At 40.5% G+C, this 19,479-nt stretch overlaps 1 protein-coding gene across 1 annotated transcript in view; it reads right to left on the minus strand.

Moving 5' to 3' along the window:
• SYNPR (synaptoporin) overlaps positions 1 to 16,814 on the minus strand; it is a 340,637-nt gene extending 323,823 nt beyond the window's left edge. The window contains exons 1-2 of the mRNA XM_003273653.3: positions 16,386 to 16,814; positions 16,195 to 16,260 (exon numbers count right to left, since the gene is read on the minus strand). Coding sequence (XP_003273701.1) covers positions 16,195 to 16,260; positions 16,386 to 16,403 — 84 coding nt within the window. The 5' untranslated portion in view covers positions 16,404 to 16,814. The remainder of the gene's footprint in view (positions 1 to 16,194; positions 16,261 to 16,385) is intronic.
• Between the last annotated feature and the right edge of the window lie 2,665 nt (positions 16,815 to 19,479).

A 19,479-nucleotide genomic window follows, 5' to 3' on the forward strand; every position in this document is an offset into this window, starting at 1 on the left:
AGTGATGATGAGCATTTTTCCTGTGTTTTTTGGCTGCATAAATGTCTTCTTTTGAGAAGTGTCTGTTCATGTCCTTTGCCCACTTTTTGATGGGGTTGTTTGGTTTTTTCTTGTAAATTTGTTTGAGTTCATTGTAGATTCTGGATATTAGCCCTTTGTCAGATGAGTAGGTTGCAAAAATTTTCTCCCATTCTGTAGGTTGCCTGTTCACGTGATGGTAGTTTCTTTTGCTGTGCAGAAGCTCTTTAGTTTAATTAGATCCATTTGTCAATTTTGGCTTTTGTTGCCATTGCTTTTGGTGTTTTAGACATGAAGTCCTTGCCCATGCCTATGTCCTCAATGGTATTGCCTAGGTTTTCTTCTAGGGTTTTTACGGTTTTAGGTCTAACATGTAAGTCTTTCATCCATTTTGAATTAATTTTTGTATAAGGTGTAAGGAAGGGATCCAGTTTCAGCTTTCTACATATGGCTAGCCAGTTTTCCCAGCACCATTTATTAAATAGGGAATACTTTTCCCATTGCTTGTTTTTGTCAGGTTTGTAAAAGATCAGATAGTTGTAGATATGCAGCATTATTTCTGAGGGCTCTGTTCTGTTCCATTGATCTATGTCTCTGTTTTGGTACCAGTACCATGCTGTTTTGGTTACTGTAGCCTTGTAGCATAGTTTGAAGTCATAAATTCCTCGACAAATACACCCTCCCAAGACTAAACCAAGAAGAAGTTGAATCTCTGAATAGACCAATAACAGGCTCTGAAATTGTGGCAATAATCAATAGCTTACCAACCAAAAAGAGTCCAGGACCTGATGGATTTACAGCCGAATTCTACCAGAGGTACAAGGAGGAGCTGGTACCATTCCTTCTGAAACTATTCCAATCGATAGAAAAAGAGAGAATCCTCCCTAACACATTTTATGAGGCCAGCATCATCCTGATACCAAAGCCTGGCAGAGACACAACCAAAAAAGAGAATTTCAGGCCAATATCCTTGATGAACATTGATGCAAAAATCCTCAATAAAATACTGGCAAACTGAATCCAGCAGCATATCAAAAAGCTTATCCACCATGATCAAGTGGGCTTCATCCCTGGGATGCAAGGCTGGTTCAACATATGCAAATCAATAAATATAATCCAGCATATAAACAGAACCAAAGACAAAAACCACATGATTATCTCAATAGATGCAGAAAAGGCCTTTGACAAAATTCAACAACACTTCATGCTAAAAACTCTCAATAAATTAGGTATTGATGGGACGTATCTCAAAATAATAAGAGCTATCTATGACAAACCCACAGCCAATATCATACTGAATGGGCAAAAACTGGAAGCATTCCCTTTGAAAACTGGCACAAGACAGGGATGCCCTCTCTCACCACTCCTATTCAACATAGTGCTGGAAGTTCTTTCCAGGGCAATCAGGCAGGAGAAGGAAATAAAGGGTATTCAACTAGGAAAAGAGGAAGTCAAATTGTCCCTGTTTGCAGATGACATGATTGTATTTTGTGATTGTTAATAAATATTTCACATAGGCATAAAATGGCTCTACATCGCATGCCCAAAAAATCCCTCCACCCGAAAGACAAATATTCTTATTATATTTGAGAGCAATAAGAATATAAATATTCTTATTATATTTGGCAACATGGGAAAGGCAAGAAGTCAGACAGATACGATTTGAAACCCTGCCTTGGTCACTTACCACCTGTGTGACTTGAGGCAAGTGACCTTATAAGGTCATTACAAGATCTGAATGAAAGTACGTAATGTAGATAGCACAAACATGGTACAGCCTGGCATGTAGCAAGAACTCATTAATGTATAGCCATTGTAGTGAATTTCTACTATTGGGGGCTTTCTTTTTTTCTTCTCTAAAATAAACAATTATGTTATTCCCTTCAGAAAACAGCTTCACAAATTCATGATCCCCTTGCCAAAGCCTACAGACAGCCTGAGGCTGCAGTGTGTCTGGGATGCTGATCTGGAACTTGACCCTCTGGTCTAATCATTCTTTCCTTGCCAATCACACCTGTCTGATTTTACTGTCCCACTCAAATTCATTCCTGTTATGTAGAACTGCTCTTTATTTATCTTTAAAGAGTAATTCCTTGCAGGTTTTGAAAATAATATAATATACATTTGAAAACTACCTAAGTTAGGAACTAGTTAAAAAATCTCCAAGAGAGGCATATGGCGTAATCATATATAGATGTTAAAATTATGGGAAAAAATAGTTTATCTAATGGCATAGAAAAACAATTCACAATATATTAAGGAGAATAAAGCAGGTGACAAAACAGTGCCTTTAGTACAAAGAACTAAAAAAACCTTCAGTACAAAGAACACATGTGTGCATGTGCATGTGTGTGTGCATGTGCATGTTTAAGAGATAACAAGACAAGCAGAAGACTCTTGTGAATTTTCCAGTGCTTTCTTTGCAAACTTTTGCAGTAAAAGTATATTTGGAGGAAAAGAAGGAAAATACCTTGTTTTAAATGTTTCCTATGTGCCACTAATCTTTGCAAATGTTATTTAATGAACACAATAATTATGCCTGCTAGTTATCATTATTTCTACTCTTATAAATATGAAAGGCCCAAAGAGGTTAAGTAATGTGTTCAAGGTCACATAGCTTGTAACTAATGGAGCTGACAGTCAAATCCAAGTATTTTTTCTATGACTAAATGAGAATATAGTGAATAAAACCAGGCATTTTTTAAAGCTAGCACTACAGGATGACTATAATAAATGACAATTTATTCCGTATTTTCAAATAGCTAGAGCAGATTTTGAATGTTCCCAACACAAACAAGTGACAAATGTTTGAGGTGATGGATATGCTAATTACCATCATCTGAGCATTACATGCTATATATATGTATTGAAATATCACATTATATCCCCAAAATATGTACAATTATTACGTGTCAATTAAAAAATTTTTTAAAGCACTAGCAAGTTAAAATCATGCACTGCATAATGATGTTTTGGTCAATGACCAACCACATATAGAATGATGGTCCCATAAGATTATAATACTAAATTTTTACCATACTCTTCGTGTGTTTAAATGTTTAGGTACACAAATACCATTGTGTTACAGCTGCTTAGAGTATTCAGTACAGTCACATGTTGTACAGGTTTTTAGCCTAGGAGCAATAGGCTGTACATGTAGCCTAAGTGTGTAGTAGGCTATCCCATTTAGGTCTGTGTAAGTACACTCTATGATGTATACACGATGATGAAATCACCTAATGTTACATTTTTCTCCGAACCTATTCCTGTCATTAAGCAACATGTATTTATATATGCACATGAGAGAGAGAGAGAGAAACTACAATATTTATACTTCAAACTTACCTACTGTTGCTGGTAAACACAGCCTTTTCCCCCAGAATAGCTGGGGCTTAAGCCACTATCAATTTCACACACATTCTCTTTTTTTTCACCAATGAAGCATTTGTCTTTAAAAATAAATTTCAAATTCATCTCCTGGGTGAATGGTGATCACGTAATAATCATGCTTTGCTTTCAACTGCTTCATAAATGGAATCCATGAATCTGACAACAAAAGTTCTTACCTAAACTCTAGTTGATGATTATGACGCAGAAAACATACCTCTCCCCTATCCTCACAAACCTCCAGCTGTAGACGGACATTAAAGGTAGCCCATCACATATTTCTCATATGGGAAAGGTTTCCCAGATATCTGAGCTTTAATTTTCTGGGTTTGAGGACAATCAACCTTTATCGAGCCCTCTCCGATAAAGTGGAGGGGAACTTTCATACACGTAAGCTCATTTTATTTCACAACTCTGTGTTAACAGTTGTTTATTCCCATTTTATAGTTCAAGAAATTGAGAGGCACAAAGATAAAGACATTTACCCAAGGTTTCTCACCTTGGTTTAATTCATTTTTATCATTAAAAAACGCCTTTGATGTAGGTAAAATCCCTGAGAAACTTGAGGTTCAACGATGTTGATCTGCCCATGAACATACCCAAAGTCTGTGGTTGAGACTTAGCTTGCATGGCTTCAAATCCAGTACATTCTAAATCACAATAATCATCTCTATTCATCCAGCTACCCCCTTTTCCCACTGAAATACCTCTCGGGATCTCCACGCTTCACTGAGATCATGGGTTTGAGCTCAGTAATTTTCTAATATCTCCCTGCCAATCTAACTCTTCTATCTTCTCAAGTCTCAACTGGAAGGATCCTGAAAAGTGTGCCAACTGTCCATCAGGTGTAAGGTGAAGCCAGTGCATAAAAGGCCAGCCAGAAAATCTCAGAGTAGACCAGATGGATGTGTGAGAACTTCCTGTTAAAGCACACAAATGCTTCCAAATAACAGATCCAAAGAATGACGACTCACACACACACAATGGACGAAGTTCATTTACTTCTCCATCATCCATGATGGAAGCTGCCTGACTTAGGAATTTAAGTGTTCATAATCTTACTAAATATCCATATCCTTCCTGAATTCTACAGATATTTTTGTTTGTATCTGCATGTTTCAACAACATATTTCTGAATTTGAATTTTTTATACAACGGATCAGTGAATAAAGATTTTGTTAAAAAAAAAAAAGATACACAAGGTCAGTAAAATTTTCTCAAGCAGTGGGAGTGTTTTTGAGAAATAAAAAGGTCACTGAGAAAGTATGAACATCCTTAGTCATGAGGGCATTTAAGCTTTGCTTTGTCTATTGGTAGCATGAGATAGCATAAAGGGAACTGAATTAGGAATTAGAAGACACGACTTTAAGAAGAAATTATGTATATTGTCCCTGCTGTTTTGAGTGGGAAATCATTTAGCTCCAAGACCTAGGAGTAATGAGTGATTGCTATTAATGGAAGACAATGCAGAAAAATGGTTAAGAGCATGGAGTCTGGCATCCAATTGCCTGGGTTCAAATCCTGGCTCTCTTACATACTAGCTGTATGACTTTAGGCAAGTAGTGGGATCTCTCGAGGCCTTAATTTTCTCATATGTGAAAAGGAGTTTTTTTATTAGTCTTTTGAAAGTAACATGAAATTATATGAAAAACATGTGCGTAGCACTTAATAAAGCGCTTGTCTCTATATACTATTTTAAACATTATTGTGTTTACTTTATGATCGTCTTATGCTATAGTTTGGATGTTTGTCTCCTCCAAATCTCAAGTTGAAATTTGATCCCCAATTTTGGAGGTGGGGCCCAACAGGAGGTATTTGAGTCATGGGGGCAGATCCCTCTAGAATAGATTAATGCCCTCCCTAGGGGAGGGGTGTGTGAGTGAATTCTCTCTCTGTTAGTTCCTGTGAGAGCTGGCTATTAAAAAGAAACTGGCACCTTCTCCTCACCTTTTGCTTCCTTTCTCACCGTGTGATCTCTGCACACACCAGCTCCTCTCTGCCTTTTGCCATGAGTGGAAGCAGCCTGAGGCCTTCACCAGAAGTTGATAGTAACACCAGGTTTCTTGTACAGCCTGCAGAGCCATGAACCAAATAAACCCATTTTCTTTGTAAATTACTCAGCCTCATGTATTCCTCTACAGCAACACAAAGCAGACTAAGACATCTCACAATCAACATCCTTCCAATGGAGAAATAATGGGAACAAAAAACAATGTAACAATGCTATATTGAAACCCTTTATGTTTATTCCAGTGCTAGAAAGTTTAGCAATGCTTGATTGTGTTTGTAGATACGTCATCAACTTCAACAACCTCTTCCTCAGTTACAGTTAGAGAATACTGGTATAGACCAGACACTGCTGAAGGTTTTACTAATATTATCTTAACCATCACAACACCAAAAGACGTGACTCTTATGGTCCTCATTTGATAGTTATGGACCCTGAGAATAAGCATAATTATGCAATCTGCTCCGTGTTCCATGGCTGAAAAGAAGAGCAAAATTTTTGGCATAAAATGGACCCCAAAACTGATGCTTCTTCAAGTTCCACACTGCCTTCTACATTTTTCCAGTGGTATTTGCTCATCGACAAATTCCTCCTTTTCCCCTCCTCAAAGAAATAGCACCTATCACACAAGGCAATCCAATGGCTCTTCCATGAGTAATTAGTTTTCTACTACATTAGTAAACACAAACACACAAGAAATGAATATAATAATTAATGTAGTCTTCTAACACCAAGGGCCAGAGCTGGATTCACCAACAAATATGTGAATAAAAATGAAGAACATGTGGGTTTGAGGGAATACATTTTTATTCACAAATTGTCTTATCATTAGGCAAAACCTAATCATTTCTCTTAAAAAGAGGTTTTCAACAAGTGGACAAGATTGTACAAGCTAGTGGAGGCCCATGTGCTGAAGAGCCAAAGGTGTACCTCTTTGGATAATATTATCAGTGTGAATCCACTCAGCGATCCCCTAATCAGAGAGCATTCCAAGAATACTGATGCCAAAATCTCGAAGGTGTAACATCTTGAGAAAATTACCAGTGCTACTTCAATAAAAGATGTACTGGTTTAAAAATCATTTACTTTTAAACCAGACATGTACCCTTCTCACTGGATCTGTCCTGTTAATGACTTAAAGGATCGTCACGATCACTGCTCCAGCTGAAAGAGCAGACAAAAGGGGAATGTTTCGAATATCATGACCCTTTTTATTCAGGCCACAAGTGACAGGATAGCAGTGGGCATTTGATCTATGGCAAGCAATTTGTAGACTGGCTATTGACTTATGATATTGCCTGGAGTTGATAGTTGTGTCCAAACTAAAATAATTTTTTTGTTAGTTGAACCAATCATATTCTTTCTGTTAGGACATTAGATAAGAATAATGACAAGAATAAATGGGAAACAGAAAAAGAACGCAGAGAGAGAGCAGGTAGGACTGTGACAAAGACATAATAATAGTGGCACTCTTGCTAAGGCATTCCTGCTGCTCGTTGACTTGAACCCAAGATATGAGACCTGAGCCTGTTTCAGTCCTTGAACTTTTATTTCTGTAAAAGTTCTCCACCATTATCATGCAGTGGGTATCCCTATAATAGCCCTGTTTCCTTGACAGTGGTGCCTATGTGACTTACTCTCCTCCATAACCAAGCTAAACAATTGTTTCCAGGGAAAGCTTCACAATTCCACTTCACAATGAAGACCATTAAGGGGAATTTACATCTCATCCAATGTGTTACCAATAATTCATTTACATATTTTTTATTCCCTTCCTTCCCTCCTTCTTCTCTCATTTTCTTAACCAATACTTTCTCAGCACCTACTGCCTGGGTGTTTTGGTGGAGTTTGCAAATGTCCCTGAAGTTGGCCTTACTGTGTGTTAAGCACTGTGTTAGAAACAGAAAATGTGCTGATGAGCAGGACAAACAAGATCCCTGCTCTCACACTGCATTTACTCTGGTTGATTAGCTAGAATGAAAAGTCATTAAAAAGTGTGGTCTGGGAGCCATCAGAAGGCTGACCTTATCTAGTAAGACCTCCCTAGACAGTGATATCTACATTGACACTGAAGGGAGAAGAAGAATTCATCAACTAAAAAAGATTGAGCAAAAGGGAAAGGGAGCATTCTGGGCAGTGGAAGTGGCATATACAAAAGTTCATGAGAACAGCAAGAAACCAACACCAGGCCCCTAAAACATCAAGAAATGTGAAACGTACACAGAGCAAGAAATTGTCTCTTGGTATGAGAGTTAAAAGGGTGAGGATGGACCACATTCCCCTCTCCTAAGGAACTTTCCCCAGTAAAGTTTGGATAATTCATTACATTCAACTGGCAGCATCATTCTTTCCTGTAGGCTTCAAAGAGACCAAAGAGACTGGCATGGAAGGCAGAGGGGGCTAAGTGGTTGGAAGGACTTAGTCCCTCAGGGAACAGAGATCAAGTTCTTACACTTCACACCTCACCCTGTGCTCTATCCAGTAACTATAGTATGCTGCCCAGAGTCATTTAGGTTGGAAAAAGGTCTTTCTTTATCATCACCATCATCATGGTCACAATTATCATTTACTTTAGAAGGATAGTTAACAGTTTGCTAAACACTTTTTCATGCTTGATCTCACTTAAAATTTTCAACACTATAGGCAGGAGATCTTGCCCCCAGTTTTCAGGTTAGGAAACTGAGGCCTTTAAAGGAGTCTAAGCTAATACATTGAACAGGAATAATAACAAATACAACAAAAGTCAAGTACATCCCCACAGAAGATGAAGACTCAAAGGAAGACCATGGTTCTGTGCACATACTCCTTAGAGATTTTCTACTTTTCTTCTACTAGCACATGACTGTTTTTCTTCCGTCCCCATACCTCAGTCAGTGAGAGATGTGGGTCCTCTGGGGAACAAACAACTAAGGATGGTGTTTCTACTTCAGCATAACTCTAGGGTTTTCCCCAGTTTCTATGGGGGAACTCCCAAGGGCCTGGAGCACCTGGGCATTACAATGTGGTTAGTAAGTGCCTGTATCTGACCCTATAAGGACCCTCAGCTACATCCTGAAGAATTCAGCTGGGGCCACTGTCTCTCTTTCAAGTGTAGGAAATTGTCTATGGATTGTTATTTGAGAAAGACCAGGAAAAGTATCTCTCCACACCTCAACGACAAACCCCTGAAGGCCAAGTGCTTGCAATTCTTCCATTAGACGTTCTCCTTTAGGTTCAATACTGGCCTTGCTGGAATTTTCTTTGAAATGTGAATATTCCAAGGAGCAAGCGCCTGAAGAGTCATTCATGCTATGGTAAAATTAGACTTGCCAGTATGAGGGCCCTCCACAGTGGAATATAGAGATATAGGGGCTAAAAAGAGGTATGAGTGAGTCTGAATACAAATTTCTACCTCAGAGTTTTGCCAAGACTTTAACTTGCAAAAAGTTATCTGTAATTTCCTTTGATGAATTTGATGAATTTCTACTTTCTCCCTTTTCATCACCGTCATAACCGCTGGCATCGTTATCATCATCACCTTCATAATCATTTATTGAGCGCTTATCACAGTGTAGGTACTAAGCAAGGCACCTTACTTGGATAAATCATTTAATCATGATAGCAACACTTTGAAGTAGGAACTATTATTAGCCCTATCTTATAGATGAGAAAAATGAAGCCTAGTGAATTTAACTTGCCCAAGGTAACAAAGCTAATAAAAAATAAAATCTGAATTCAAATCCATAAGAAGCATTCCTGACCCTTTTCTCTTTTTTTCTGTGCTTGTGAGGCCAAATACCAGTTGTCTTAATCCACTCAGGAAAGCATTTAGTGATGAATCCATCTGCACACTGAGGAGCTGCTTGTTTGCTGTGCACTTCTTGATTCGTACTCCAATTGCACATGATTGTTGTCACCAATTGAGAGGCTAGAAGGTTGTAATCAAACCCACATTAATATAGCTTTAAATTACATCAAACTGTCAGTGGTAGATTGCTGCTCACGATTTAAATAAATTTTATGTAAGAATTCCCTGTCTTGTTTATACAGAGGAAGAAAATGAGTTCTCTGACTTATGCACACTTTTTTTTAACAAAAGAGGAGAAGATAAAAAATGAGATTAAATTATTGCCTGTATAATCGAAGTCTTTTTCTACATATTTAAAATGAAAAGTACTGGTTTTTAATTGGAATCAACTCTACCTCAGTTAATTAATAACTAACAGAAAATAAAAGCCAAATATAAAAGACAGTTGATATCTGTTGAATTCATCTCTAAATACAAATGTTCCTTGGCATTTTCAGAAAAGACCTCAAATATGTAAGTTGATGACTGAGATAAACACTGTAAAATAGGATAACATCTGCTTTTTTTTTTTTTTTTTTTTTGAGACGGAGTCTCACTCTGTCGCCCAGGCCGGAGTGCAGTGGCGCAATCTCGGCTCACTGCAAGCTCCGCCTCCCGGGTTCACGCCATTCTCCTGCCTCAGCCTCTCCGAGTAGCTGGGACTACAGGCGCCCGCCACCACGCCCGGCTAATTTTTTGTATTTTTAGTAGAGACAGGGTTTCACCGTGGTCTCGATCTCCTGACCTCTTGATCCGCCCGCCTCGGCCTCCCAAAGTGCTGGGATTACAAGTGTGAGCCACGGCGCCCGGCCAACATCTTATTTTTAAAGCTTCTTTGAGGATCAGGGATAAGATATAGCAAGTGCTTGCCACATTGGAAAAAGCAGGAGTGTAGCATTTAAGAGAATGAAGGTGAGGCTGCTCAAATCTTGGCTTTGCTATTTCTCACGATTTTGTCCCTGATGAGTTGGTTAACATTTTTGAGCCTCCTGGAGAAATGGGAATGTTAAAGTTACACAGATTCAACACCATGATGTAAGAAAAACACAGTAATATAGTCCCCCATATGATGCCTGCATGACAAAGGTAGCTATTATTACTTCTCTCATTAGGAGTTTAAAATGGTGGCTATTATCAAATTGTATTTATTGTATGTTATGATGACACATTTCACTTTGTTGTTATCAATAGCATAAATTATAAATGTTATTAATATTAAGAAAGCAGTATGATATTTGCTTGAAAAACATGGCTTAGAATTTAAATTCAGGAATGAAGATTATATAAATGCTAGTGTCTCCATTTAAATCAAGTAGACCTATACCTCACATATCAGACATGCTGCATCTTTGGATTCACTGGCCACTTTGGTTAGGCAGGGAGGTAGACTGGAAAGGGAGAATGGTAATGCGAAACCCAGGGTTTTAGCAGAAGGTATTGCAAAATTAGGGATGGATGTCAAAAATAAGGATTAGAAGAATTAGGCAAATTGAGTCAGCAGTTTATTCCATAGGCACAGAATCTAGGGCTGCATCATTGTGTAGGAGAACTATGCAAGCCACACAAATATTGTTTTGGAGAGTTTAAGTTCTTTTGATGACCTTAAGTCTGCACCAATGTGGTTCTGAACAATATGGATGGGTGGAGTCTTCCACTTTTCATTTTACATAAATCCACAAGTACAAATTCAGTGCACTGTATATAGTAAAGAAAGAATTACTAACATAATTTTTTAGAAGAAAAGGGAAAAAAGGAGACCACAGGTCAACTGGCAAAATACTAAAGTAGCAAAATAAGAATTACCTGTGGGTCAGGCGTGGTGGCTTACGCCTGTAATCCCAGCACTTTGGGAGGCCGAGGTGAGCGGATCACGAAGTCAGGAGATCAAGACCATCCTGGCTAACATGGTGAAACCCCGTCTCTACTAAAAATACAAAAAATTAGCCGGGCATGGTGGCGGGCACCTGTAGTCCCAGCTACTTGGGAGGCTGAGGCAGGAGAACCCAAAAGGCAGAGCTTGCAGTGAGCTGAGATGGCGCCATTGCACTCCAGCCTGGGCGGCCTAGCCAGACTCCGTCTCAAAAAAAAAAAAAGAGAATTATCTGTGGAAGGACTATACCAACTTAGTTTTCCAGAGTGGTCTGAAAATGGGGTAAGTTTAATATATATATATATTTTGCCATTTCCAAATGATGGTTTAAGAGATTTGCTGGACCAATTTTATCATCAGGGAATAAATGAAAAAGACCACCAGAGTCAGTGCTATGTCCCGACTTTTCCGTTTTGACCTAAAAGGTAGTGAAAAGTACCCTGACCTCATTTAAGTAGAGATTAAGGGTGTGGGAGTTTTGCCTGCAAGTCTTTGAAATTGGCTAAAGCTTTCCCCTCAAGCCTTGGCTTTTATATGTTATTAAGACTTTAAATCTACTGTATCCGTGAACCCTTCCTAAGGAAAGAACACGTAAATAAAGTGGATTTTTTCCCCAGGCAATAAAATCCAAAAGTAGAAGATGACATTAAAGGTAATATCAGTTTATGTGGGTAATCCATAGAAAATAATGTAAAATATGAGCTATTTTAAAGAATTTCTTGTGTGTGTACACAACTGTAGACAGGTGATATGCCCACAATTCTTCCTGCATACCACAGTTTACCATCAACCGCTCCCATTCTCTACCTACTGCGTCTCAAATTACACCCTTCTGAAAAAATCCATTTTAACAGTTCAGTGCTTTACATCTACACTTCCCTCTGTGTTCATACAAATTACACACATGCACACTCACTCACATATAAAACTATGTTTTTTATTTGTGCAAATACAGGACTCTATATTATTTTGAAATATGATTGAATAAATTATCTACATGTTTATTAAAAGGATAAATACTGGTTTTTCCATTTAGCCATTTTATCAAATACAAAGAATAAAACTTACATTTTCTCACTTAACAATTTTATCAAATACAATGATATATTTACCTGCAGGTCAATGCATAGTAACTGAATTTTTTTTTTTGAGACAACGTCTCACTTTGTCGTCCAGGATGAAGTGCAGTGAAGTGACCACAGCTCACTGTAGCCTTGACCTCGTAGGCTCAAGCGATCCTCCTACCTCAGTTTCAGAAGTAGCTGGGGCTATAGGCATGCAGCACAATGCCTAATTTTTTAAATTCTTTTCCTTTTTTACAATCTCACATTATTTTTATTTGATCATAATGTGGACAATAAAAATGTATTCCTATTCTTTTTGATACTAACAGTTTTACTGAATTTGTTTTCAGTTTCTCTCAAATAACACATAGCATATCTTGTTGATATGGAATCTCATACTCATTTAGATCCAGTACGTTCATTAGAATAATATAGCCTTCTGATTTTAAAAGCAACCGATTGCTTATAGAAAACTGATATGCATCAACATTTAGTCAGAGAAAGAAACATGAGAACATGCCTTTTATGTTTGATATCACTTAACTTACGAGATAATGTGAAAATAGTTTGGTTATAATTTTAACAAAAGTAAAACTCACTTCAACTAATGAAAAAAATCAAACACTGAAGAATCAAATATCTACTGACTTAGCTGATATTCCTGTCAAAAGAAATGTCTTCTGCTGCACTGAATATTAGAATTAGAAATTCACTGTATGTTAAGCCATATTTTAATTAATATGTTCCAGAATTGCACAGCTTCCCTATGTTGACGAGGCTGGTCTTGAACTCCTGGGCTCAAGCAATCCTCCCATCTCAGCCTCCCAAAGTGCTGAGATTATAGGAATGAGCCACCATCCCTGGCTAATTCATTCTTTTTGATGGCAATATAATATTTCATAACATGATGAATCGTACTTTAATTATTTTCTTATAATGGACTTACTAGTTATTTCTAGTTCTTTTCACTACAGATGATGTTGTAATAAATATTCTTGAGAATATTGCTATTATCTGAATGTTTATGCCTCCCCCCCAAGTTCACATGTTGAAATATAGTTCCCAAAGTGATGGTCTTAGGAGGTGGGGCCTTTGGGAGGTGATTAGCTCATAAATGTGGAGCCCTTGTGAATGGGATTAGTGTTCTTATAAGGGACGGACAAGGTGAGAGTTCTTCCCTTCTGCTATGAGAAGACACAGCAAGAAGGCTCCATCTGTGAACCAGAAAGTAGGCCCTAACTAAACAATGAATCTGACGGCACCTTGATCTTAGACTTTCCAGTATTCGGAACTATGGGAAATAAATTTCTGTTGTGTATAAGCTATCCAGTTTATGGTGTTTTGTTATAGCAACCCCCAAAACTAAGACACATATATCTTTACATGCATGTTTATTTCTACAGCATGGGGAAATTGCAGCTTAAAGACACTGTCAAGTTTAAAGCTGCTCTCCATTGCTTTGTAAAACTTTCACAGGGACAGGATAAACTGGGATATTTTAAGTGCTCTGTCATTACCGGTTTACAATTTTTGCTGATTACTTGCTGTTTAACCAAGTACTATGAAAGGAACCAGTGAGGGAAACAGAGACAAACAGAAGAAATGTTCTGCCATCTATAAGAAATCACATTTCCTCTCATTGTCAATATCTCCTGCAGAAAAAGATACCTCCGAGTGCCTCCTCAAGCCATTGTGTGCACGCAAAATGTATGTTCTTGCCCTCTGTTCACTACCAGCTTTTTCAGCAACTAGTACTCTCTCTCTTCATGTCTCTAGCTCAGCTCTTTTAAAATATAGATTAACCAACTAACTTAGCTGACTTTAAAAATTTGCTTTGTCCATTATTCATGTTCTCTTCCACAAATGAGAGTCTAATTACTGAGGTACAAGCAAAAAGCCCTTCCTCCTTCGAGCCTTAGAATCCTAGAAGAGAGAGGGGAAGGACTGCAAATAATTTAAATGTAGTAACTTAGTAACCTTTATTCTATTTCACTCTTTCTCTCACACACACACACATCACCTGCGCGCACACACACACACACACCTCCCCCAAGGGGGGGGAACTATAAAACAGTATTTTGCAGTGTGATAAATTCTTATGAATGAATTAATAAAAATCTAGTGGAAGTTCAAAGAATGAGGTGAATCATTCCGTTTGGGATAGAGGAAAGAGGAAGGAATAAATACGAGAAAAGTCTTCATTGAGGAGGTAACATTTAGTTGAGGTAAAAAACAAACATTTTTTTTTTTTTAGGCTTGGAAGGTGAGGACATTCCATACAGTGTGAATAGAAATAGCAAGGGCACTGAGGTAAAAGGGGCTTTTGAGTTTTGGAGGGATCTGGTATAGCTCAGAGTGGTGGTTCTCCAATTATAATGTGGGTAAGAGTTATGCAGGGAGCTCATTTAAAATGCAGATTCATGGGCATCCATCTTACCAATATTTTGATTCGGTGGCCAGAAACCTGTAATTTGAACAAGTGCATCCAGATAACAAACACCTTTTTATATAGCAGTACAGGGTGTGTGAGGAACAGTGGCACAAAATCATGTTGCCACAGTCTTGGTGTGAACACGAACTGATATTTCAGATAGGTGAGAGTGTGAGACAATAACAGATTATGTCAGAAAATGATGTCAGGTCTTTGAACTTGGTTTTGAGAGAAAATAGCTTGACAATGGAGCTATTATTTTCTTCCCTAAAAGCCACTACTTCACAGGAAATATTTATTGAATGGCTGAATGAATGAATGTAGGCAGAATTCTGAGAAAGCAAACTGAAAGTTTCCAGAACTGTGAGGATTGCTTGCTTGTTTAACTTGACTGTAAGGAAAACAGTTTCAGAATAGCCTGCTCTGAACCACTAATTCAAGCCTTCCAAAAGCTGTCTTGGTGTATGCAAAATTGATATACGCATGCATTTTCATTCAAGTCTACAAACAAGGTAAATGTAATTATCTTGTAGATCATCCGTGTAAACAATCATCACAGTCATGTAGCCACTGCCAGATATAAGCCCTTGGAGCTAAGATCTGGGAACAGAGAACAGGCTCTTACATAATTTCCCAGCTAGTCAGTGTTAGGGACTGTGATTAATGCTACATGACAGGCTTTGAACTTTCTATTCGATAGGTTTGCTTGCCTTTTGGAGCTCCTAGCAAGACGAAACGTGTGACCTGCAGATTTCATTCTGAATAACCATCATCCAGCCAACACCACTGACATGGCTCTGTGGCCCTTTGGGTAACCGTTTCTGTGCCTCACTCCTCTGCCCATAGACAAATTGCAATAGGAGTGTCAGGGTGGTTTTACAGAAGTGGAATACAACTTCCTAAAGCCCAGTCGCTGAAGAAAGCCGTGGCAAACAGGCTGGTGGGCTCTTCTGGGTATAATCAGAAAAGCCCTAGAGGAGTGGCCAGAGAAAAGAAACTATAGTAGGGAAGGTAGGAGTTCTGCTCTCTACCCGCCGCCGTCTATCACAGCATGTAACAGCTTCGCAACATCTTTCCCTCCCTGAAGCTCCCGCGGAGCAGTTGAACACGCGCTTCCAGCATCCCAGTCCCGCCGAGGAGCTGTCTCAGTTCTGACCAACTTTCTGAGCTTGGCCAAGTCTTCCCGGCTCCTCCGCTCAACTATGGGTCCCTCCACCCATCCCCTCATCCCCGCGAAGCTCCAGGTGAGGGGCCAGAAGCCAGCGGCAGCTCCTCCATGCTCCCCGCTCCCCTATCTCCCGAGGCGGAGGTGGTTTCTTTCCACAGCCCCTGCGCGTCTGCAAGCGGTGAGGTGAGACGACACTTGCCTAAGCGCCTGCAAAAATGCGTCCATGCTCCCGCCTCCAAGCAGGGTGCCTCGACCTTGTCCCCACCACCTTGGAACGGCGCCTTAGGAGGGGGCAGGATTGAAATCCCTGGCTTGAGGGTTGCATCTCCGGCTTGGAGCAGAACCGTACAGGGAACACCGACCTCTCCTCACCTGATGACTGGCTGCCTGGCGCCCCTCCCTGCACACACACTGCTACTCACCAATTCCAGGGCTCGCAGGAAGGCGAGGGGCTCCTTCAGCACCCGGAAGGTGCCCGCAGAGGCCAGCTTTGGGGGAATGAGGCGAGAGAGAGAAAGCAAAGCGTGAGGAAGGGGCTGGGGGCGCCTCCCCCAAGCCGCGGCACCCCCCGCCCCCTGCTCCCAGCCAGCCGCCCTGCCCAGTTCTGTCTCACCTGACTCACAGGGTCCATAGCTCGCCCTCGCTCGCTCTTCTCATCCACCAGTTCTTTTTAAAAATGAAGTTCTCTTGGCACCTCCGTCCTCAGGGCCAGAAGCCCCTTCGGGAGCAGCCAGAGGAGCGACACCCTGGAGCAGCCCGGCGAGGACGGGGGGCCTCGGGGAGCCCACTCGCTAACGCTGGGCTCTGTGCTCCGGGAACGCAGCGCGTCGGGGAGGCGAGGCGAGTCAGCGAGGGGTGGGCAGGGAAGAGCTGGGGCAGGGTAGAGACAACAGGGGAGGGGGAAACCCATGGAGCCGGGGGAAGGCTGTCATTGGCCAGCCGCGCTCCAGAGGGGAGGGCGAGGAGGTGGGCGAGGCAGGGCCCACAGACATTGGTGCAGGCTCAGCCGTGCGCCCGGTGCCCTCTGGCTCCGGGGAAACTTTGGGTCTCTTGGTTTGGGAAAGCGGGCTTGGCACCATCAGCAAGACGGCTGTCCACCTGAAGAAGGGGTTTCCAGGTAGGAGGAAGACACCCACACTTTACATGAGACATCTGTGTGAGTTCTGATGACTTCCAAACAGCAAAATAATAATAATGATAAATACATAAAAATAAAAAATAACTATTTGTTGGCTCTTTCATTCATTCCTTCAAGCCTTTATGGAGCATCCTTCCTGTGGGCAGGCAGTGCTTAGGTGCTGGGGTACATCAAAAAAACAGGATAAGCGGCCGGGCGCGGTGGCTCACGCTTGTAATCCCAGCACTTTGGGAGGCCGAGGCGGGCGGATCACTAGGTCAGGAGATCGAGCCACGGTGAAACCCCGTCTCTACTAAAAAAAATACAAAAAATTAGCCGGGCGTGTTGGTGGGCGCCTGTAGTCCCAGCTACTCTGAGAGGCTGAGGCAGGAGAATGGTGTGAACCCAGAGGCGGAGCTTGCAGTGAGCCGAGATTGCGCCACTGCAGTCCAGCCTGGGCGACAGAGTGAGACTCCGTCTCAAAAAAAAAAAAAAAAAAAAAAAAAAAAACAGGATAAGCATTGTCACTTCCCCCAGGGGAAGCAAAAGGGGAAAAAACCTTGCAATGTGGTCTGGACAGTGGTGCAGAGCAGAGCACAGGGGCCATGGGCACAGGGCAGGGGATCCATCTTGGCCTGTGGATGCCAGAGAGAGGACCAGGACAGAGGAAACTGCCTGGAGAGAAGAGGTGGAAACAAATTAATCTTGAATGTGGGACCATGCGCCAGTGGAAAACAGATTTGGCAAGGATGAAATGGCCAAGGTAAAACATCATGAAAGGCTAAACAGGGAATGAAATTGAGGTACCTTTCAAACTCATTTTATTTCTACTGAGATCTTTTGCCTGAGATCTGACCCCCAAATGATCTCCCATGTCAAACTCATATATATAACACTGGGTCTCTCCTCCAAAGTTAGACTCTTTTCTTGAAACTTAGTGAAAGGTGGTTCACGTTGTTTACTCTTAGTGGGCTAATCTTACTGGATATAATAAAAACAATAGCAACCAAACAAGTGATTTCTTTCTATGAGCTGAAAACCGTGCTAAGGGCTTTACAAACATTACTTCATTAAATATTCACAAACCCCCATAAGTTAATGATACTATTATTCCCATTTTAGAGATGAGGAAATTGAGGCCCATGGAAGGATAGTGGCCTGCCCAAGGTTGCCCAGCTAGCAGGTAGTGAAGTCAGAATTGAATTTTTTAAAATCAGAAAAAGAAAAGAAGAAGAAGGGGAAAAAGGAAGAGGAGGAGGAAGAAGAAGAGGAGGAGAGAGAGGAGAGCTCTTAGCTACTACATCAAGTAGTGATATGTCCTCTTCCTTCTCACTCCCTTTGGACTGGATTCCATTTATGAGTGGTCTCCCAGCAACACAGATAGTCCATCTGTTTACTATAAAGATTTGCCAAAAAGGTTTGGAGTTCATGTGTGTGTGTGTGTGTGTGTGTGTGTGTGTGTGTGTGTGTGTGTGTTGGGGGGGGCGGATATTTGATATGTAGAAGTGGATGAGAAATACGGAAATCAATAATTTGCTGTCTGGGAGGGGGACGCAGATTCTAGTGTAAATGCCCCCTGCTCATGAATTTTGCTACAGAAAAGCTAGAAATGTAGTGAGTAGGAAATCCAGTGGACTGGTTGCACCATCTGCAGTCAGCCAGTTTTGTTCCTACTGCTCTTCCTACATGCAGATAGAGCCTAAAACAATTAGAAACAGTTGTTTCAAAAATAAGCCATTATGCAACTATGGGGGAGGGGTGGGGGGAACCAACACTGTGAATTACTTAGTGTGTACTCTACCATGTATATATATGATCTTATGGGGGAAGTTACTTAACCTCTTCAAGACCTCAGTTTGTTTCTTTGTTTTAATCTGTAAAATGGAGCCAAAATACCTATCTTAACTGTTTTTTATGAGAACCCAATGCAATTTTGCAGATAGCACATCTAGGGCAGTCTGCATTTCATAATCCCTCAGCATGTATTAGTTACATACCACTTCTACAGAAGCAAAGGGGAAGACTCAGAGGTCCATATCAGAGGTGGGGTAGATTGTAGCAATGTCCTGCTGCCCTCAACAGTGCACCTCCACATCTATATATCCTTGCCCTTTTGGACCCAGCAGTAGCCATGTGACTTGTTTTGACCAATAAAATATGGGCATTTTATTGGTAATGTGTGCATTTCTGGGCAGAAGTTTTAAGAACCACCAAGTGATTTGCCAACTTATTTCCTTCTACCACGATGAATATAATTTCTACATAGAGGTTACTCTGACAGCTTGGGTCCTAGTGTAAGGATGACATAGGCAGATCTGCAACCAGACCTTGATGGACATGAAGCTGAGCAAAAAAAAACAAAAAAAAAAATGCATTTTGGGGTGTAAGCAACTGAAAAATTTAGGTATTTTGTTACTGCAGCACAACATAACCTAAGCTGACTGATAGCACAGCTAGTAAAGTGGCCGAACCAAAATTCCACCCTAGGTTCGTATGATCTCATGGTCCTTGTATTCATCCTCTTTGCATGGTAGTCAACCGGCTTACAGGGTATGACATCTCCTCCATATGCTTAATAATGATAATTATT

Source organism: Nomascus leucogenys, chromosome 21 (genome assembly GCF_006542625.1).
Source record: "Nomascus leucogenys isolate Asia chromosome 21, Asia_NLE_v1, whole genome shotgun sequence".
Taxonomy (NCBI): Eukaryota; Metazoa; Chordata; class Mammalia; order Primates; family Hylobatidae; genus Nomascus; species Nomascus leucogenys.